The sequence below is a fragment of the Notechis scutatus genome, chromosome 1 (genome assembly GCF_049901735.1).
Source record: "Notechis scutatus isolate UNSWTSFEM ecotype Mainland chromosome 1, rNotScu1.2, whole genome shotgun sequence".
Classification (NCBI taxonomy): domain Eukaryota; kingdom Metazoa; phylum Chordata; class Lepidosauria; order Squamata; family Elapidae; genus Notechis; species Notechis scutatus.
This window is the reverse complement of record NC_142009.1, coordinates 329420846-329443280: the sequence shown is the minus strand read 5'-3', so window position 1 is coordinate 329443280 and position 22435 is coordinate 329420846. Positions and strand designations below refer to the sequence as shown.

At 42.5% G+C, this 22435-nt stretch overlaps 1 protein-coding gene across 1 annotated transcript; it reads right to left on the bottom strand.

Annotated features, from left to right (window-relative positions):
- Positions 1 to 1817: 1817 nt before the first annotated feature.
- On the bottom strand, positions 1818 to 20192 carry TMEM161A (transmembrane protein 161A). The gene is made up of 12 exons (XM_087951672.1): positions 19962 to 20192; positions 16032 to 16135; positions 15622 to 15702; positions 13351 to 13451; positions 11561 to 11717; positions 9622 to 9773; positions 9459 to 9519; positions 8305 to 8448; positions 6412 to 6525; positions 5568 to 5742; positions 4258 to 4354; positions 1818 to 2457 (listed from the first exon to the last, which is right to left on the bottom strand). The coding sequence occupies exons 1-12, from the start codon at positions 19962 to 19964 to the stop codon at positions 2180 to 2182; spliced, it is 1467 nt and encodes a 488-aa protein (XP_087807798.1). The 5' UTR covers positions 19965 to 20192; the 3' UTR covers positions 1818 to 2179.
- Positions 20193 to 22435: the final 2243 nt, after the last annotated feature.

The following is a 22435-nucleotide window of genomic DNA, read 5'->3' as shown; positions in this document are numbered from 1 at the left end:
GCAGGTTAGTGGGGTGGGGAGGGAAGGTTTTTTTTTTATAATACCCTTCCCCTGCCACGCCCACCAAGCGACATCCACAGAACCGGTAGTAAAAAAAGTTGAATCCCACCACTGGATGGCGTTATTAATATAAGTATATCCCCAAACCTTTTTGATGAGCACAACTAGTAACAGAATAACAGAACTGGAAGGGACCTTGGAGGTCTTCTAGTCCAACCCCCTGCTTAAGCAGGAAACCCTGTACCATTTCAGACAAATGGCTGTCGTATTATTTCCTGGAAAGCCTCCAGCAATGGAGCATTCACAACTTCTGGAGGCAAATCATTCCAATGAATTGTTCTCACTGTTGGGAAATTTCTCCTGATTTCTAGGTTGGTTCTCATCCATTGCTTCTCGTTCTGCCTCTTGAAACTCTTCCTTCCCCAGAGGGGGATGTTACTCCAACCATTAATTCATAGCTGAACTGTTGAATCAGCTCCACACAATGTATTAAAACTATAAATGCAGGTAATCCTCAACATATGTCCATAACGGAGCCTGCCTATTGCGGTCATGTATTGTGACAGTTGTAAAACAGATTGATCTGCCCTGATTTTGCAATATTTTTTTTGCAGTGGTCGTTAAGCAAACAGGTCATCAACCAAATACCAGTCGTTAAATGAACACCGTGGTCATTAAGTGAACCCATTGTTTGTTCTGACATGGCTTTCCTGAAAACTGGAAGTAACCTCTGGTTTTCACAAAACTGTTGTAAAACGCAGCCGTGTTGCCGAGCAGTCTTAACTCTCATTTCTGGTAAGTGGTAATTTTGGATGCTAAGCAATTGGTTGTAAGTCGAGAACTAGCTGTATGTTCTGTCTGTTTGGCTGTGGCATGAGATGCAGGCCCAATCATTTGAGGCTTACTCAGTAACCAAAATTAAGCAAGCCATGCAATGATCTTTGATTATCCCAAAGGTGCTTAAGAGCCAACTAGACTTCAGTTTCACTTCTCATCCAAGAAACTTCTTCAGTTCTAAATAAACATCTTCAACGAAAAAGTAAGTCCAGTTGCCTCTTGAAAAAGCCCCTTTTGGACAATCGCGACCTGGATGACCGAGAATCTCCGGACTTTCTCTCCCATTAGGTTTGGCCCTCTTTGTATCATTATGTATTTTATGTCCCATTATTTGTAAGATCTTTTTAGTGTTTTTTTTCTCAAAAAAAGAAGAAGATATACATATATATAGTGTTGAAATTAATGTGCATCTGGAATCCTTGGTTGAATAGAAAAGGAAACTTCTTTCTCTTACCACCATATACCCTGATTGTGGAAAACTTACATTAACTTACTGAAATGTCTCATCGTTCAAATCTGCTCATGGACAAAGATGGTTCTGTTATTTATGAAAACAGTTTTGTACGTTTCACTTTCATCTGCATCAGATACTATGGTATTCTAACTGGAGCGAGTTTTGTAAAGCACCAGGCTGGGAGTTCTAATCCTGCCTGACGCATGAAAGCCAACTGAGTTACTTTGGGTCAAACCCCAGGAGACTGTGAGTTCTAGTCCCACCTTAGGCATGAAAGCCGGCTGGGTGACTTTGGGACAATCACCGGGAGACAGTGAGTTCTAGTCCCGCCTTAGTCATTAAACCAGCTGGGGTGACTTTGGGCCAGTCCCTCTCTCAGCCCAACCTACTTCACGAGATTGTTGTGGAGAAAATAAGAGGATGAAGGAGTATGGGGTCTGTTCACTACCTTAATATATACAAATAATAGAGGAAGATTTTTTTAAAAAAATAAAGCTAATCTATGAAAAAAAAATGCTAAGCAAAGGAGAAGTGAAAGGTTGTTCATTGTTCATATTTCAACTTTGCTCCCGAATGTTTTTAAGCCATAAGATCTGGAAAAAAAAATTTTTAATCGAAGCTGATCAAGACACCCCCTTCATTTTATCTCTTTTGGGCTAGTGTGGAAGATGCGTATCCAGTCCACTGTGATTGGTCTTTACAAAAAAGCAGTACTTGAATCCGGCTGGTTCCTTCTAAGAGATGTCACAAGAAAAAAATCTTTCCTCAAGGATGAAAACCTGGCTACCAATTTTGCAAACCCTCAAGAGAGAAATCCACATTCCGGCACTAAACACAAGCCTGGACCCGAAGCGTTCCACTCTGAACCAAAGGAGATCTTCTCATCACTTAGGATACAGCCAAGTGCTGATGGAAATAGAGGCCAAAGAAGATGGAAACGACTTGACAGGCTGCAATCCACCAGACGTAGAAAGAGAACAGCCCTCGGTAGAAAAGAGGAGTGAAGACGGTGCCCAAGGCACTAAGAGATGCGGTGATCTGTTCTACTGCAGCCTGGATATCTTCTTTCCCAGAGTCCTCAGAGGAGGCGGCCTGGCGAACCGGAACGGCATTGGGCGCTGGCGACGTTAGCGCAGGCTCAGGATACAGGCCCCAGGAATAGTCACCTTTTGGGGAGAGAGAGGAACAGGAGAGAGGTTACATTCTCACCAAAATTCTCTAAAAAAAATTATATATATGTATTTATATGTGTGTGTGTGTGTGTGTGTGTATATATATATATATATATGTGTGTGTGTATATGTATGTATGTATGTATATATATATATATATATATATATATATATATATATATATATATATATATATATATATATATATATATATATATATATATATGTGTATGTACACACACACACACACACTCGCGGTATTTGTATGTGGATCTTTGGTTATTCGGTTTTCTCCGCGTAAGATTGGAAGTATCTAGGCAACGCATTACAGAAGTGCTCATTCAAAGTCTGTCAGGCTTGTGTCTTGGCTCAGAATCTTCTCAGTGAGTCTATACACACACACACACACACACACACACACACACACACTGATGATGGTATTCAGCTTTGATGAGATTCCACGTCATTATAGTTACAACTTTTAAAGCACAACTAATGGCGTGGGAGAAATCCCCATCAAGCTGAATGGTCATGCATGTAAGACCACAGACAAAACTTAAGAAAAAAATATATATATATATATATATATATATACTCACACACATACACACACACACACACATATATATACATACATATACATATATATACATACATCTACACACACACATATATACACACATACATATACACGCACATAATTAATATAAATAAAAAGAAAGCAACGTATTCAAAATCCATATATACAGTGTGGTGCCTGGTAACATTTCTTGGAGTAATATTCCTCATCATAATAATAGTCTTTTCTAATGGTAATTTCATGATAACAGTGCTTTTCCCTCATGAGAATAATACATATTAATTAGTAAAACTAATCAAAATTAATCACAATTAGTAAGTTACAATAAACAACCCTGATAGCGAGATTAATCTTTCTCTTGTAATCTTCGAGTTTCTAACTCTTGTTTTTCTTATTTAACCAATGATAGAACAGATCCCATCCCTCAAAATATTCAATGTCTTTCTTTTCTTTAATTTCAAATGTTAATTTATTCATTTCTGCACATTCTAAAATTTTTGTTATCTTCTGTGGGGATCTTCCAATGTTGTACGAACACGATTATGGCTGCTGTTAACACATGTACTATTAAATATACATTTCTTTTATTATATTTATCTGGTAGAAATATTTCCCTCACCAAAATTCTTTTATCAACCTGGTATATATAAACGTATATCAAAAAATCCAGGTGTACCCTTCCTTCCTTTGTATAAAGTTCCAAGCGACACATTTTTATTTAGCTTAAAAGATGCTCAACCAATGAAGCAACATAAAATCAAAAAAAAAAAAATTAAAATTCAGAACACATTTTGGGAGGGAAAACTACAGAGGGAAATAGGGAGTTCTCAACTTGCAACCACAATTGGGACCAGAACTTCTGTTGCTAAGCGAGGCAGTTGTTCAGTGTGTCGCTCCCAATTTTATACCTTTTTTTTGCTACAGTCATTCAGTGAAACACTACAATTGTTAATGGGGAAGTATGTGGTAATTAAATGAATCGGCCTTTCTCCGTTGACTTTCTTTGGACCCGGGCCACGCAAGGGGTGGGTAAGCGGGCACGCATGCGCAGCTCTACTAAAGCAAGCAATGGGCACTTTGCACAAGCGGTGGGCACATAGATATACACACACCCGCTCACACACAACCATTCCCTAGCCCTCCTCCCCCCCCCCTACTGGTCCACCAAACCGCAAAGCTGCTGTAGACACTTCCGTGACTGGAGAATCCTTTACCAAGAGTTTTGAGGATGAGGGTGCAGTGCAGGGTGAGAAAGATTGGCGCCAGGTATTGGAGGCTGACCACTGTTACGTAGCAGTAGATTCTGGTGATCTGGAAATAATAAAAAAAGGAACCATAAAGAATGACAATTGAGATCTGGACATCTAATATCTTAAGTGGCAACCCAGATACAGATAGTCCTCTATTTATAACCACAATTGAACCCCCAAATTTCTGTTGTTCAGCAAGAAGGTTGCTAAGTGACTTCTGCCCCATTTTATGACCTTTTTTTGCCACAGTTGCTAAGTGAATCACTACAGCTATTGAGTAACATGGTTTTAAAAAATGGACTTGTGACTGTTTTTCACACTTATGACTGTTGTACCATCCCCGTGGTCACCTGATCAAAATTTGGAGGCATGTATTTATGACAGTTATAAATATTGATGTATTGATGTATTTACGTACTTACGATTTTTATAAACAGAGGCACAGAATCAAAATCCTGTGAAGTATTAGTACCGTTTTATAAATCCTTAGTAAGGCCACACCTGAAATACTGCGTCTAGGTTTGGCCACCACATTACAAAAAAGATGTTGAGACTTTGGAAAAAGTACAGAGAAGAGCAACTAAGATGATTAAAGGCCCGGAGACTAAAACATATGAAGAACGGTTGCAGAATGTGGGTATGGCTAGTCTAGAGAAGGAAAAGGAGGGACATGATAGCAGCATTCCAGTATTTGAGAGCTGCCACAAAGAAGAGGGGGTCAAATTATTCTCCAAATAATTTGAAAAGCACCAGAGGGCAAGACAAAAAAAAACAATGGGTGGAAACTAATCAAGGAGAGAAGCAACCTGAAATTAAGGAGAAACTTCCTAAAAGTGAGAACAATTAACCAGCAGAACAGTTTGCCTCTAGACATAGGTACTTCATCACTGGAGGTTTTTAAGAAGAGGCTGAACAGCCACCTATCTAAAATGATATAGGATCTCCTGCTTGAGCAGAGGGTTGGACTAGAAGACCTCCAGAGTCCCTTCCGGCTCTATTCTAATTGACTGATGACGGTTCCGTTGTCCCAGGGTCATGTGATCACCCTTTGCAACTTTCTGACAAGCAAAGTCAACGGGGAAGCCAGATTGACTGAACAACTCTGCTCTATCTTAACAACTGCAGCAAGAAAAGGCGTAAACTGGGGCAACACCCACTTAACAACTGTCTTGCTGAGCAAAATTTTGGACTCCCATTGTGGTCATAATTTGAGGACTACCTGTAAAGGGTTTGCTTCACTTTGCCCTGTTCGCTGTGAACCATCTTGGGCCTACCTTCTGTTGAATCTCCAGCACGGTGATCCGGCCAGCCTCCCGTTTCATTTGCTCCACCCAGCGCTCAGCCAGATTCAGGTACGCCTGGAGATGGTAGCGGGTGACAGCCAGGCGTAGCACACAGAGCACCACAATCGTCCAGAGGCGTACAGAATTGTAGGTGGTGTCCGACATGCTGTCACAAAGAGGAAGGGGATCCATTAGCTCTCTTGAGGGCGAGGAGCAGAGGTGGTATTCAGCAGGTTCTGACCAGTTCTGGAGATCCGGTAGTGGAAATTTTGAGTAGTTTGGACAACCGGCAAATATCACCTCTGACTGGCCACACCCCCACCTATTCTCTGCCTCCCGAGTCCCAGTTGATCGGCTGGGTCTTCTTTGGTTGCCCTGCACAAGAGAATGGAGCTGGAAAGCAGGTTAGTGGGGTGGGGAGGGAATGGGCATTTTGCAATATCCTTCCCTCAGGAGTAGGGAGGGAATGGAGAGTTTAGAGTATCCTTCCCCTTCAACGCCCACCAAACCACGCCCACCAAGCCACGCCCTGCCCACCAAGCCACGCCCACAGAACCGGTAGTAAAAAAAAAAAATTGAATTCCACCACTGGTGAGGAGGGACCTCTTTCAAATGCTGAGCTGCCAAGCAACAGCCTGAGAATCTAGGCCTGATTCCCAACCTCCCTTTTGAATCTTAAGTTACTAAGCCTCATGGCTCCAGGGATGCTCAAAGGAATCCCAACAAAAAAAAATTAAGCAAAGATTACTTGAATTAAAGCTCAAAAGGAAAGAGTTTAAAACAAGAAAAAGAAAAAGAAATCACAGCCGGAATGCAACTCCTCCCCTTCACTTACATCTGGACCGTTTCCTTGCCCATGGGGGCCTGCAGCAGGAGGTCTCGCGCAATGGGCTTGATCCACATCAGAACCACGATCACGGGAGCAAGAAAACTGGCATGCAGGAGGAGTCTGTGGGACAGGGAGAGGGAGGTTTATTCCGCGTTCAGTCTCCAGACTTTTGAGGGCCTGGAAATGTGTTATCTGGCAACCACACACACCCTACACACACACACACACACACACACACACACACACACACAAACAATAAGCTTCTAAGTAAGGATTAAGAGTGTCCAAAGGGCAGGGTCAAGAGTCAAGATCCACAATGGATGTGATCAAAGTTCCACCTAGTTATTATGTGCATCTCATTTTAAAAAATCTATCCATCCATCCATCCATGGTATCTCTCTCTCTCTCATATCTATATTTATCATCTATATCATCTATCATTTATCATCAATCAATATCATCTACAGTGTCTGTCTTGTCTATCTTCTATCTGACAGTTCAGCATTTGAGATCTATCATCTATATCTACGGTATCATTCTATCTATCTATCTATCTATCTATCTATCTATCTATCTATCTATCTATCTATCTATCTATCTATCTTATCATCTCCATCCTACTTACCTACCTATCATTTTAATAATTTCCAACCACATAAAATACAGCTTTTACTGGTTCAAGGGTCATGCTTGCCCTTTGAATAATATGGTGCAGCCCAACTAACCCAACTTGCATTTCCTTTTTCTTCCCACATCCTGCTCATATATATTCCTGGCTTGGGAGTTCTGGGAGTTGAAGCCCATATATCCTAAGGTTGCTAAGGCTGAGGAACACTGTCCTAGATAAAGAAATAGCTTTTTCTGGTGCTATTACACAATAATTAATCAATGGCTTGCCATTCCACGTAGAAGGCACGTAGAAGGCACGGACACTCCCTCCCTAAGGATCTTTGCAAGCTTTGTATGCCTTTACACTACAGATAGTCCTTGATTTACGACCACAGTTGGGACTGGAATTTCCATGGCTGGGCGTGAGATGGCCCATTTTAAATCCTTTTTGGCCACGGTTGTTAAGTGAATCACTGCAGTTGTTAAGTGACTCGTGCAGTTGTTAAGTGAAGCCGGCTTCTCTTACTGACTTTTCTTGTTGGAAACAAATGGTGATTCACACGACCACAGGAAGATGCAACCACCATAGCAATAGCAAGCAATAGCCGTTAAGACTTATATACCGCTTTACAGTCCTCTCTAAGCAGTTTACAGAGTCAGCCTCTTGCCCCCAATAATCTGGCTCCTCATTTTACCTCGAAAGCAGGGAAGGCCGAGTCAACCTTAAGCCTGGGGAGATTCGAACTGCCAAATTGCAGACAGCCGAGAGTCAGCAGAAGTAGCCTGCAGTACTGCACTAACCACTGTGCCACCGTGGCTCATAACCATAAATACATTCCAATTACCAGGAGCCTGAATTTTGATCATTGAACTGTGGGGATGCTGCAATACCAGTAGTCACAAGCGCAAGGACCAGTCGTAAGTCACTTTTTTCAATGCCGCGGTAACTTTTGAACAGTTGCTAAAGCAGTGGTTGTTAAGTCAAGGACTAACTTCTAAACAAATCAAATTCAAGGGAAGTAGGCCGGACCTATTTTGAGGTTCTGTAGATATTCTGAAGTATCATGCTCCTTCCTTGATTTTACCTTCTAATGTTATTTCTGGAACCGTATCTACGCATCACTGCCTCAATCTCTCACCTATCAATTCACCTCTGTCCTAATTAAGTTGATCTAACAGCACAAGACACACTTATCCTCCTATATTTTAGAAGAAGGTGAGGCAGGTCTCCCTTCAATCCTGAGGACTTATAGGGCTCTTTTAAGGCTAAGCGATGAGCTTGAACGTAACTGGATCTTTGGTTGGTTGGCCACCATTTTGAGCGCATCCAACTGAGTCTGGGCCAGCCGTAGGCCCGGGAAGGTCAAGCAGGCACCAATGAACGAACAGATGCCCACAAGGCCCACTTTAATTCCGAGTCTTGTCACCGGGATCCTGGAGGGAAGAAACAAATATCCAATCAAGCCAAGTTTTTTCAGAGGAGAGGTCTTGGTGCTAAGTGAAGGGAGGCAATCCACTTGCTTACACATTGGCCGAACTAATCAGAGCCAGTTTGGGGTAGTTGTTAAGGAGCTGACCTAGAAACCAGGAGATTGTGAGTTCTAGTCCTGCCTTAGGTGCGAAGCCGGCTGGGTGACTCAGGGCCCAACCCACATCACAGGCAAAAAGAGGAGGGAAAAGCAGTCTTATGAATCTTCTCTGCCTTGAGTGTCTTATAAAGTAATAAAAATCTAATAAACAACAACGTATTTTAAAAATGGAATGACATCCTTATTTATTGCTGTCTTTAGAGCCCGACTTTCTCCTGAGAATTCAAACCCAATACCATAAAGCCTTAGTAAGACCACACCTAGAGTACTGCATCCACTTTTGGTTACCACATTATAAAAAAGATGTTGAGACTCTAGAAAAAGTGCAGAGAAGAGCAACCAGGATGATGAGGGGACTGGAGGCTGAAACATATGAAGAACGGTTGCAGGAACTGGGCCTGGCTAGTCTAGTGAAGAGAAGGACCAGGGGAGACATGATAGCAGTCTTCCAATATCTGAGGGGCTGCCACAAAGAGGAAGGGGGTCAAGCTATTTTCTAAAGCGACTAAAGGCCAGACTAGGAATAATGGATGGAAACTGAACAAGGAGAGATTCAACCTAGAAATAAGGAGAAACTTTCTGACAGTGAGAACAATCAACCCATGGAACAGAAGTTGCCTTCAGAAGTTGTGGGAGCTTCATCACTTGAGACTTTCAAGAAGAGATTGGACTGCCATCTGTCAGAAATGTTGTAGGGTCTCCCGCTTGGGCAGGGGGTTGGACTAGATGACCTACAAGGTCCCTTCCAACTCTAATTATCTGTTATCTGTTATAACCACTGGGAAGGTTCCCATTGCCAATAGCAGGAAAAGTTGGATCTAAACTGGAAGAGGATCAAAAGTCAATAACACTTACATCCATTCCCATCCTTGGTCCATGAAGAAGACCTCCAAATTGTTATGGACGCTGGTTAGTCCTGGAAAGGGGAGAGAGCTGATCAAGGGAGTGCCAAGGGCTTAATTTGGCCGGCCAAGGTGACAAGGGTGCCCAGCGATGGCCCATGCCCGAGGTCACTCACCTGCATTGAGCCCAAATTCAAGGTAATCTTCCCGGACCACCAAAACCACCATTGCAATCAGGAGGAAGAGGAAGGCAAAGGAGAGGCAGACAGAGCGCTCACCCCCTTCCTTGGAGCGGAAATAGTGACGCATCACCATGACAAATATTTTGCTGAAAATATGGTGCTAAGGGCATAACATCAACCATTCTGTCCCCACGGTGCTTTTTCAAGAGGCAACTGGACTTTCTGTTTAGAGTGATGCGGTGGCCTAGAGGTGCAGCTCTTGCCTCACAGTTAGGAGGCTGTGAGTTCGATCCTAGGTAGGGGCAGATATTTCTCTCTGAGAAATATATCTGCTGAACAAAACTCCACATTGGCGACAGGAAGGGCATCCGGCCATTAAAACACTCTGCTAGCTCCATTCAGTTGCCCAGACTCCACCCTTCGCAAGGGATTATGGGGTTGTTAAATGAAGATGAAAGTGGACATTCTGGTTTTTTTTTCTTCGAAGATGTTTTGCTTCTCATCCAAGAAGCTTCTTCGCTTCTTTTCACAACAGAGCTGAAGAAGCTTCCGGGATGAGAAGCGAAACATCTTCAAAGAAAAAAACAAAGTCCAGTTGCCTCTTGAAAAAAAGCACCTTGGGGACAACCATGACCTTGGATGACTGAGAATCTCCATGGACATCGACCATTCCAGTCTTTGAAAAGAAAAAGACCATATTTTAAAGTTTGTACAGGTAGTCCTGGAGTTGCGACAGTTCATTTCGTGACCATTGGAAGTTTCAATGGCACTGAAAAAAAAAGGGACTTATGACCGTTTTTCACACGTTACAAATTTTGCAGCGTCCCCATGGTCACGTGTTCAAAATTCAGATACTTGGAAACTGACTCCTATTTATGACGGTTAGTGTCCCAGGGTCACGTGATCCCCTTTTGCGACCTTCTGACAAGCGAAGTCAAGGGGGAAGCCAGATTCATTCAACAACCATGTAACTAACTTAACAACTGAAGTGATTCGCTTAACAAATGTGGCAAGAAAGGTCGTAAAACGGGGCAAAATTCACATAACTATCCTGGTTAGGAACAAAAATCTGGGGGTCGATTGTGGTTGTAATCGAGGGTTACCTATACAGTATAATGGTGGGTGCAAAAGGGAAGGGCCCTTGTTGGAATCCAATTCTGAGGGGGAGATTCAGCAGCTGACAGGGAGTGGGAGTGTAGTTCCAGTGGCTGTGGAAGAAACGAGGGAAGGGCACAGTCCAGATGGGTATTCAGAGGAAGACCCAGGCCCACCCCCTCTTCATCCTACGGCACGCAGGGAGGAACTGAGAAGGGAGCAACATGGCTTACGGGAGAGGAAAAGGCCCTGATCCCCTTCATGGGTTGCAGCTGGGAAGACTGTTTAAAAGGGCAAACTGTGCATGACAAAGTTGCTGGAAGCAAAGCATGCATTATCTTAGTGGCATCCTCCCAACTGTGGGTGCTGCGTTATCTTTTGGAAGTTTGCAATTTATCATTCTAGCCTGTCGTGTTAATTACTTTAGCGTGGTTTGTGTTGGTTTTTTTTTATTTCTAATTATCTTTACTTTGGGTTCGGACTGCATTTCCTCCCTTCGTAGACCGTTTTTGGAAGAGTTTGATCTCCAGCCGAGGATAACTGGACATTAGGGGCCAAATTGGAGGCATTAAAGGGAATTTATCTACTTTGGTGACTTTGTTATTTTTGTGCCATGCCTCGGTCATCACAAGTCCCTGCTTGCAAAGCAGAGGTGGTGTTCAGCAGGTTCTGACCAGTTTTGGAGAACTGGTAGCAGAAATTTTGAGTTTTGGAGAAACAGCAAATACCACTTCTGACTGGAGATTTTACAGTATCCTTCCCCTGCCACGCCGACCAAGCCACGCCCACAGAAACGGTAGTAAAAATTTTTGAATCCCACCACTGTTGCAAAGGATACATGGAGAATACGGCTGTCAGAAGACACCAGAGGATTCCAATGTTGGTTTCTTTCTGGGGATCAATGAGGCAATAGTAGCCTTCAGTGAAAAGGTAGACCAGAGTGGAGTATCCTGCGAAGTCCACGTACCACTGATATTCCAGGAAATAGCATAGAACTAAAGAGGAAACAGAAAATGCTTAGCATCCCATCTGAGGTCTCCCATCTGATCGAGTTCAATGCTGTACAAGTAGTCCTTGACTTACAGTTCATTTAGTGACTGTTCAAAGTTACACCGCCACTGAAAAAGGTGACTTATGACCATTTTTCACAGTAACAATCTTTGTAGTATCCTCATGGTCACGTGATCAAAATTCAGAGGCCTGGCAACTGACTCATATTTATGACGGTTGCAGTGTCCTGGGATCACGCTTTCATCTCTTGCAACCTTACGACAAGCAAAATCAATGGGGAAGCCAAATTCACAACCGGGTTCCTAATTTATGAACAGCAGTGATTCACTTAATAACTGTGGCAAGCAAGGTCATAAAATGGGGCAAAACTCAACTGTCATGCCCCTGTCGGAATCTGACTCGGAGGAGGAAGCTGAACAGCTGACAGTTAGTGGGAGTATGGCTCCAGTTGGCTGTGGAGGAGGCTGGGGAAGGGCAGTCTGTCTGGGCAGAGCAGGGAGAGGCAGAACAAGGGAGAGGGAATTCAGAGGAAGACCCACCCCCTCTTCATCCTAGGGCACGCAGGGAGGAACGGAGAAGAGAGCAATATTGGTTGCATGGCTTACGGGGGAAGAAAGGGCCCTGATTCCCTTCATTAGCTGCAGCTGGGAACACAGTGTATAAAAAAAGGCAAGCTGCATGCAGCAAGCTATTGGGAGCAAATGTGACTTTATCTTGTATCATTGTGGCTTATCTCTGTTCTTGGCATCTTCCCAAATGTGTGAGTTTTGCCGTGCTTTCAAGTTTGAAATTCCTGCTCCTGCCCTGCCAAACTAATTACTTCAGTTTGGTTTGTTTGGATTTTAAGTTACAATTTGTGTGTACCTTGTTTTGGACTGAATTTTCTACAGTCAAAGAGAGTTTTTCTCCAGCCTGAAGGTAACCTGGACACTGGGGGCAAAGTAAGAGATAATAAAGGGACCCTTATTGCTTATCTGACTGTGTTACCTTTGTGCTACCCCCGGGTCATTACACTCACTTAACAAATGTCTCACTTAACAACAGAAATTTTGGGCTCACTTGTAGTCATAAGTCGAGGACTGCCTCTACTCTTCTTTTTCCAAATTAAAACCAGAAGTATAACTCTTCATGGGGCGACGCTACAGGTAGTCCTCAACTTACAACCATTTGTTTAATGGCCTTTCAAAGTTACAACAGCACTGAAAAAAGCGACTTATGACCTATTTTCACACTTATGACCACTGCAGCATCCCCATGGTCGTGTGATCAAAATTCAGTGGCTTGGCCACTGACTCATATTTATGACGACTGCAGCGAATCACCTTTTGCATCCTTTCAGGCAGGCAAAGTCAAGGAGGAAGCCAGATTCATGTAACAACGGTTGTTACTAACTTAACAACAGCAGAGATTCCCTTTTAACAACGCTGGCAAGAAAGGTCGTAAAAATGGGGTAAAATTCACCTAACTATCTTGCTTAGCCATGGAAATTTTGTTTGCCGTAAGAGAGTACACTCTGTGTTTCTGAATTTGCAGCATCCCTTATGAGAGGACCAGCCTTCCTGGCCCACCCTGTACGATAAAGATGTAGCTAAGAAAGTCCAACCTCCACACATTTACCCAGAGCATCCACTGTCCGGATAGGGCTAGTCTCCAGTTGCAAATCAATATCTCGGGGAACTGTCGAAGGTTTCCCATCGGTCATCCCGTTGATCCTCCGGCTGCAAACGAACAAGCCAACATTCCTGGTTACTACTCAACTTGGTTTAGGCTTGGTATAACTGGAAAATAGATCAAGTTCCCTCATCAAGTATTTTCTCTTTTAAAAAGTGCTATCTTCAATAGAATAGAATAGAATAGAATAGAATAGAATAGAATAGAATAGAATAGAATAGAATAGGACAGGACAGAATAGGACAGAATAGGACAGAATAGAATAGAATTCATTATTGGCCAAGTGTGATTGGACATAAAAAGAATTTGTCTTGGTGCCAATGCTCTCAGTGTACATAAAAGAAAAGATAACATTCATCAAGAGTCAAGAATCATAAGGTATTTTGTATATAGTTGGACAGTGTTGAGGGAATTATTTGTTTAGCAGAGTGATGGCATTCGGGGGAAAAACTGTCCTTGTGTCTAGTTGTTCTGGTGTGCAGTGCTCTATAGCGTCGTTTTGAGGGAAGGAGTTGGAACAGTTTATGTCTGGGATGTGAGGGGTCTGTAAATATTTTCACAGCCCTCTTTTTGACTCGTGCAGTATACAAGTCCTCGGTTGAAGGCAGGTTAGTAGTAATTGTTTTTTCTGCAGTCCTAATTATCCTCTGAAGTCTGTGTCTGTCCTGTTGGGTTGCAGAACCAAACCAGACAGTTATAGAGGTGCAGATGACAGACTCAATAATTCTTCTGTAGAACTGTATCAGCAGCTCTTTGGGCAGTTTGAGTTTTCTGAATTGGCGCAGAAAGAACATTCTTTGTTGTGCTTTTTTGATGACATTTTTGATGTTAGGTGTCCATTTTAGGTCTTGTAATATGATAGAACCTAGAAATTTGAAGGCCTCTTCAAACAGAGTGCAAACCTTCCACTCTCCAATTGCCAAATGCCTATCCATCTGAGAGAACAAAAACCTTTAAACACCTCCCCCACCCAGTTCTTTAGCCACTGTTTTTCAACCTTAATAACTTTTTAAGATATGTGGATTGCAACTCCCAGAATTTCCTGGAAATTCAGCGACTGGTTCAAAGCTCTGATGCTGGGTGGAGATTAAAACTTAATTCCCTCCATTCTTACCCCAGATTTTTCACCACCTCCACACATTGGCTCCTGTGTTGTTGTTTTTTTTCCCCAGCAGTTCAAGATGCACAACAGCAGGCTGTCGAAGCCCAAAACAGAGCTCCGTTTTCCCTGGCAGAATGCTAGCAAAAACAAACTACCTGCAAAAGTGACATTTGATCACAAGGCAAGGAGGCATCAAGAAATGTTTCCCCTTTTGCATTTGAGCATCCAAGAAAGGACACGAAAGGAGGAAAGAGGAAAGACAAAGAAAAAGAAGGAAAGGTGGGAAGGGAGCAAGGAAGGAAAAATAAGGAAAGAGGGGAAGGAAGAAGGAGAATGAAGAGGGAAGGAAAAAGAAGAGAAAGAAGGAAGATTGTGAGAGTGAGAGGAGCTCTGAGGGAAGTTCTGCCTTAGTACTTGGCCACCAGCAGCCCTGCTGCCCTTTCACCATCCCCTTATCTCCTCCTCCTGACTTCTCTTGGTGGTCTCTCATCCTATCACTGAGGATGCTTTGGTTACTAAGCCAGGTCTCCTCACACGGAGAGGGAGCGGACCTCCCTCTGACCCACACACTTTGCAGCCTTGAGGAGGTGGGTAAGCACAGCCGGGTACCTCCTCAGGGAAGCGGGGCTGGCTGGGCTGTGGGCTCCTGGTGCCCCGGGAGCTTGAGGGCTGGGCGCTTACTCTCCGTGCCATCCAGGGGTCCTCCGCGTGGCCTGAGAGGGACAGTGAGGCTCTTCTGGAGGACAAGGGTTCACTGGTCTCGCCTTCCTCCGCTGGAGACAATGGATGCCCCCAGACCCGCCCGGGCCACCTCAGGAACCCTGACACAAGTGGCGTTGAGCTGGCCATACACCCGGCCATAACACCCCTGTACCCCGAGGTCAAACACAACCCTGATGTGGCCCTCGATGAAATCAAATTTGACACCCCTGATCTAGGACAGTGTCTCTCAACCTTGGCAACTTGAAGATATGTGGACTTCAACTCTCAGAATTCCTCAGCCAACATAGTTGAAGGGAGGTGAAGTCCATCTATCTTAACGTTGCCAAGGAAACAAACACTGCTTTAGCCAATTTACCTGCCAAGATTATCGGCCTTTTGCTAATTGGGCTTACCTGTCCCGCTTACTCTTCGGCTTCTGCTTCCCAGCCAGGGCAAGTAACTCCTCTTCTGAAGGATGTTTGTAGCGATGCAAGCTAGCAAAATATAAAACACCAGTTTGATGCCACGCAGAAAGGAAAAACAAGGTGCCATAGATACAGGCCTCTTAAAGAACCTGTTTGTGAGTGGCTTGATCATTATTTCACCTCTTTTTATGTTTTTGTGTTGAAAAATGGGGAAGGGTGTTTGTGTGGCAGGGAAATTTTGTATTCATTTATTTAGTTATTAATTTTATATGCCACCTATTTCATTATCAGGGATGTGTGCCAGGCTCAAAGGAGGGGCCCCTTCTTTCCTTCCACAGAACAAGGCATGGTTGCTACTACAGGGCGACACGAGTGTCTCATTACAAAGGATGAGATACCTTCCGTTGCAAAGGAGCCATCGGGCGAAGGACCAGTGGGGTGCCATCTTCTGAAAGACGCTGGCCACGAACAAGGAGAACACAAGCTGTATCCCCATCAACGCCTGCCAAGGAGAAAGAGACACATCAGTTCAATGCCACAAGCTTCTCCCTCCAGCACTTGTGGCTCATAAATAAGACTCCCTTCTTCCATCCAAGAGAAAAAAGCCACTTTCCCTAATTATTTCAGTTGAAGAACTTTGGCTTCTCCATCCCAGCAGCCCTCCAGACCAGTGTTACTCCAGCTAAGATGTGTGGTCTTTAAGTGTTTTTATGTGTATATATGATTTTAGGACAGTGTTTCTCAACCTTGAAGATGTGTGGACTTCAACTCCCAGAATACCCAGCCAGGATGGGTGGAGCTCAAATGTTGGCTGGAGAATTCTGGGAGTTGAAGTCTACAGACCTTTGAGAGGCCAAGATTGAGAAACACTGCTCTAGATGCATCAGAATTCAGTTTAGTTTTAGTTTATTTTGTCATTGCACCTCATACAACAAAATTAAATACCATCTTCAGTGTACCTTATGACTATGAAAATAAACACAAACACACATCCTTCACATTCTATACATTGAATTGAAAACCCGATATTGCATTAATATTGCACTATACAGTAGAATCCAATAGAGAATGAATCTCACTTCTTCGGTGGCTGGGGATGATGGGATCTACAGGCCTGCACATCTGGAGGCTCAAAAGGAAGCACACAGCAAATATAATGGAGACGTTTTAATTTTTTTATGTGGAAAGGAGGAGGGAGAGAGAGCAAGAGAGCACTAACTCCATCTTACTCTCTTTTCTGATTTTCAAAAAGTAATATTGTTACCCAGTTGTTACTCAGCATCAGGACAAGTTGATGATCTTTACTCTTGCATTGATGATGTTACCTAGTTGGGTCATTAAATGTCTGCAAGCAAACAACCAAGCTCAGAGAGCACCAGGGACTCCACAATGATTTTTTTTTCCCCAACAAAATGAACCTTTTCATTCTGGAGACACGTCTCGTCCACATTTTTTGCTTCGTTTTTGCACACTTTTCACATTCCCCACCCCCCAACCCACCGCCCTAGTCAAATACAAGGAGGCGCTGCATTGCTTCAGGGTTCAGCTACAACGCAGACATTTGATAGGGTGGCAGGATGTTGAGATGCCAAACCCTGGTCTATTTTTAAAAGCAGGACACTGAGAACAACTTCAGAATGCATTAGGAGGAGAACTAGCCGAGGAGAAAGAGATGAAAGAAACTGAGGGAAGGCTGTTACCTCGGCCCTTCACTGAGATAGAGTATTCTTTTCTGTCAAAAGTATTAATTTTCAGTTAAAATCTTTTTCCTTCTCTTTTTTCCTGACACTAGAAGAACCAGCAGATCTGTCTACCGCCTGTCAGAACCCTCACTAGTATCTGATTCAGTAAAAAGAAATATGTGGAAAAAAAGAAAATTGTCTTATTTCAAGAAATAAGCAGCAGCGAGCAAGGTGATAATCCCCAATGCTGAGCTGAGGAAAAAGTTTGGATATTTCCCTTAAAAATGCTCATGAGCAGCATTTCTGGCTGTCAGATTTTCGAACTTGATTTCCATAGAAATACAGGTAGCCGAGTTTGTTTAGTAACCATTTGAAGTTACAACGGCACTGAAAAAGTGACTTATGACCGTTTTCACATTTACGACTAATTGCAGCATTTCCTCATGGTCATGTGATCAAAATTCGGACACTTGGCATCTGGCATGTACTTATGCAGTGTCCCGGAGTCGTGTGATCACTTTTTGCAACCTTCTGACCAGCATAGTCAATGGGGAAGCCAGATTCGCTTAACGACCATGTTACTAACTTAACTGCAGGATTTCATTTAACTGTGGCAAGAAAGGTTGTAAAAGGGGTCAAAGCTCACTTACCTCTCTCATTTAGCAACAGAAGTTTTGGGCTCAACTGTTATAAGTCGAGGACTGCCTGTTCTGCGTTCACTGATTTGTTAAGTAGAGTTGTGAATACAGGTAGTCCTCAATTTATAAGTATAAATGAGCCCGGAATTATGGTTGTAATCTGTGCCAGTTGTTAAGTGAATCATCACAACACCGACTCAATTTTATGGCTTTTTTTGTGGTGATCATTAAGAAATCCATGGTCGTTAATCAAACCCATTGCCTGCACTTTGCATTTTTTTGCTGGAAACAAGATGAAAATGCCGCTATGGGAAGCTGCAAATGACCATAAATGATGGCCAGTTGCTAAGTTTCCAAAATGTGATCACATGATCGGCCATCAGAACTTCAAATCCAGGTTGTAAGTACCTTTCATGGGGTTCATCTTAACTTCCAACGGTTGCTAGGCAATTGGATGTAAATAAAAGACTACATTATCCTATTATGCAAATACATTTCTTTGGATCTTTTCAGTCCACAAGGGATCTTTGAACACAGAACATACCCTTATATTTGTAGACATACAAATGCAAGGAAAGAATTCAAACTTGCTACCATTGGCTCAAAAAAGGATGATTCAAAATAACAAGAAGCCATGCATTCATATGATGCGTGAGTCCATCCTCCGTTTCACACGTTCATGTTCCAAACCATGTTGGCCAAGGGATGCTATAGGCACAAGTTTGTTAAAATAAAATAAAAACCAAGCAAGAAAGGATATTATCTCCATGCAGCAAAATATTGCCTGCTCCTGTGATGAGATTGGTTGAAGGGTTAAGGGACTTGATTTGTATGCCAACTCAACATTTTGTGAGAAAAGGACATTTTGTGAGAAAATGTCTCCGACGTTTTGTGAGAAAAGGATCAGAAAGCCACAGAAAAAGTATCAGTTAAATGCTGACACACGAAAAAGTCTGAGTTACTCCAAATGATTGGTCCTTTGCGAGCAAAAGTCAAAGCCCAGTGCAAAAGCACTTTTTCCCTACATAAAAGATCAGTTCCAAGAATCTCAGACAATCTATATATATATATAAAAGCGAAATACCACTCACGCACCATCACAAAATCTCCAGAACCGTAAAGCCTACAAACTTGACATTTTCCACCCATGTTCCTCTTGGCTTCTAGGTGCTCACTAAGAAAGGATTTTTCGAAATGACCATTAGAGCATTAGTATTTCCTATATTATTAGTAACATGCTCTGATGCTAAGGAACTCTACTCCCCCTCCCCACCTGAAAAGAAATCTGTTCCAAATGCAAAACACAAGCAGAGGAGAGGAGTTTCAGTTTCAGTTTTACTTTCACAGCATCAAGCAGCTTTAGTGCAGAACAGTTGATCTAAGCCATGCCCAGGCTCCTTGCTGTCTCCTTGCTCACACTGCAAATACTGTTTCCGTTTCCAAACAGCCCTCAACTCTTTCATACACTGACAGGACGCTAGCCAGATGAATACCAATGGATGCTGGTAGGCAGAGGCAGATTTCCCTCCCCCCTTATTTTCCTTCCCAAAAACTAAGCCCGACCACAGTTTCGTAGCGAAGCATGGGTATCGAGCTAGAGGGTTTTACGACAAACACAGATACACAAAACTTTGTCAATCCAAATAGGTATCTCGGCTTAGACCAGCTAATTATCAGGCTGATATACTGTGTAAACCCAATGCCTTCATCTGCTGTTTGTTCTCCATTTCAAGGTAGCCTGTTCCTGACTACGGAAGCTCGATTTAATGCGCCACTATTACCCCAAAGCTTAAGATGTGTGCAATCGTCTCCTCTAATCAAACTCAATTCGCTTTAGAAACATTCAAAGTTCTCCATGCATTTCTATTTTAAAGCAAAATACCTGTAAGGGACACCAAAACAGCAAATCACTTTCCCCCAGCCGTAATCCTCTGGCTCATTCTTTGAAAGGGAGAGGAAAGAAGCTTAGCGAAAGCAAATAAAAGCTTAATTAAAATTAAAGGCTCACCATTGTATTGCAGGATCACGATCCAGAAAAATAAAAAATAAATTCAAAGACCGGGCAAATAGAGAAAGTCAAACACAGCGTGCCTTTCCTTCTAATCCCGTAGCCAAAAGGAGGCGTGCAATCCTCTGGACCAATCAAAAGCCGCACCAGCCCACGATTGTCAACCAATGGCAAAAGAAGGAGGCAGGCGGTGATTTCCTTTTTCTTTCCTCGGTGAGAATTCAAAGTCCACCTGTTTCCGCTTTTCAGCCGCCTGTCCGCCGCGTTGCATCTTGGGATTTGTAGTCTCATCCTCCTTGGCGGTGCAAGATTACTGTAGTGTAGTGTATACTATATATTACAAAATGCTTGTTTTTCCTCTGCAAAATCTCGTACGTTTATAACTATTCTTTTCTTCATCTCTCCCACATAATCTTGTAGGGAAAAGTTATTTATGTGTAGGGCACTAGCGTGAGGAAAATTAAAATTGAAATGTAAATATATGCATTTGTATTTACATAAATGAATCGGATCTAGCTATGGATTTGTTCAGGAAGCCACAGTGTGAATGGAATATGATGAAACAGGATAACTCTAGGTCAGCTAATGAGTCTCAATCTTATGTGTATTGTATTATCATGCGTTCTGTTCTTTCCATAAATCTTTACTGCTACTATCCATGTATTTTATGCTTTGCGGCCCATGCCCTAAATTAATTATTAAATAAACTGAATATATATAGTGAAGGCAGCTGGAGGGGAAGATGAGTGGAGATTTTAAACCTGGGGGGAAAAATATAAATAACCTGGGTTATGCTGATTTTACTATTCTGATAGCTGAAAATACAAATCACTGGAAGTTCTACTAATGAAAGTCAAAGAACCAATGAAACAATGTGACTAAAAAATGTAAAAGAAGACCAAGTGAATGACAACAGGTAAAACAACCAGAAATACAATGAAGATATCAGAGTGGTGAATAGCTTCTGCATTTCAGGATCAACCACCAACAGTGATGGAACAACAGTCAAGAAATATGTAGCAGACAAGCAATTGATAGGGCAGTTATGAAGATGCTGGAAAAAAGTAATCAGATGCTATGAGAAGTAAGAATTATTCCTGTAAAAGACAGCAATGGTAACGCCATATTTAGTTCTCATTTAACCTAAGAAGCTCTAATGTGATATTAAGTAAGACATTGTGTAAGAAGTTATCTGTATTACAATAACAAGACTATAAATGTTTTGCGCATTCTGGTCCAGACAGATAGCTGGCAGGTCATAGAAAGATAGTTGTCAGGTTGAGCTGTCCAGTTGTCATACTAAAATTAATGGTGACAATAAGTTGGCAATAATAATAAGCTAAGAGGACGGAGATTACGGAAATAGATAAACAGATGGGATGGAGTTTCTGGGAAGAGGCGGGGTCCACCCATAAATTAACCCATGAAGTTAAAGGGGCAGTAACCAGGACTGGAGCTTTGAAACTGCATTTAACCAGCATATGTCCCCATGGAAAGACGTTCTCCTTGGCTCCGCCATATCAGCATGGAGGTCCCTTTTGCTCAATTATTGTTCAGCTGTCTCCTGGTAATTTCACACCTAAAGGGTTAACCCCTAAAGGGTTGATTTCACAGAACCCATGATGTGTCTTTCCCTATAAAGATAGGAATCAATAAAGGAGAATATTTGAATAGAATATAATTCTTTATTGGCCAAGTGGGATTGGACACACAAGGAATTTGTCTTGGTGCAAATGCTCTCAGTGTACACAAAAGAAAAGATACATTCGTCAAGAGTCAAGAATCATCAGGTACAATACTTAATGATAGTCATAGGGTACAATAAGCAATCAAAATAAACTAGAAAACAGTCAATATAAATCGTAAGAATACAAGAGACAAAGTAACAGTCATACAGTCGCATGTGGGAGGGGATGGGTGATAAGGAGTGATGAGAAGATTAACAGTAATAGTAGTGCAGACTTTGTAAATAGTTGGACAGTGTTGAGGGAATTATTTGTTTAGCAGAGTGATGGCATTCGGGGGAAAACTGTCCTTGTGTCTAGTTGTTCTGGTGTGCAGTGCTCTATAGCGTCGTTTTGAGGGAAGGAGTTGAAACAGTTTATGTCTGGGATGTGAGGGGTCTGTAGATATTTTCACAGCCCTCTTTTTGACTTGTGCAGTATCCAGTCCACTATGGAAGGCAGGTTGGTAGTAATTGTTTTTTCTGCAGTCCTAATTACTGTCTGAAGTCTATGTCTATTTGGAGCTCAGGGTTGACATGAGGGGTCCTTAGTGCTCTCTGAGCTTGCTTGTTTTCTTGCAGATGTTTCATTATCCTAACTAGGTAACATCGCCAGTGCTAGCAAGGAGTGCAGTTTGCTGTCAGTTTATACTCTGGCGTCTTGTCTACGTGGGTGGGGATGGTCTTAGGGATTCTTTGTTTGGGCTGTTTACTAATGGCTCTTAGGCACTTTCTTGATTGGGGTATGTTG

Coding starts and splice junctions, on each gene's coding strand:
- TMEM161A (XM_087951672.1), bottom strand. Junction 4,355..5,567: donor TGCTGGAGATTCAACAGAAG/GTAGGCCCAAGA, acceptor TATTATTTCCAG/ATCACCAGAATCTACTGCTA. Junction 2,458..4,257: donor CCTCATCCTCAAAACTCTTG/GTAAAGGATTCT, acceptor TCTCCCCAAAAG/GTGACTATTCCTGGGGCCTG.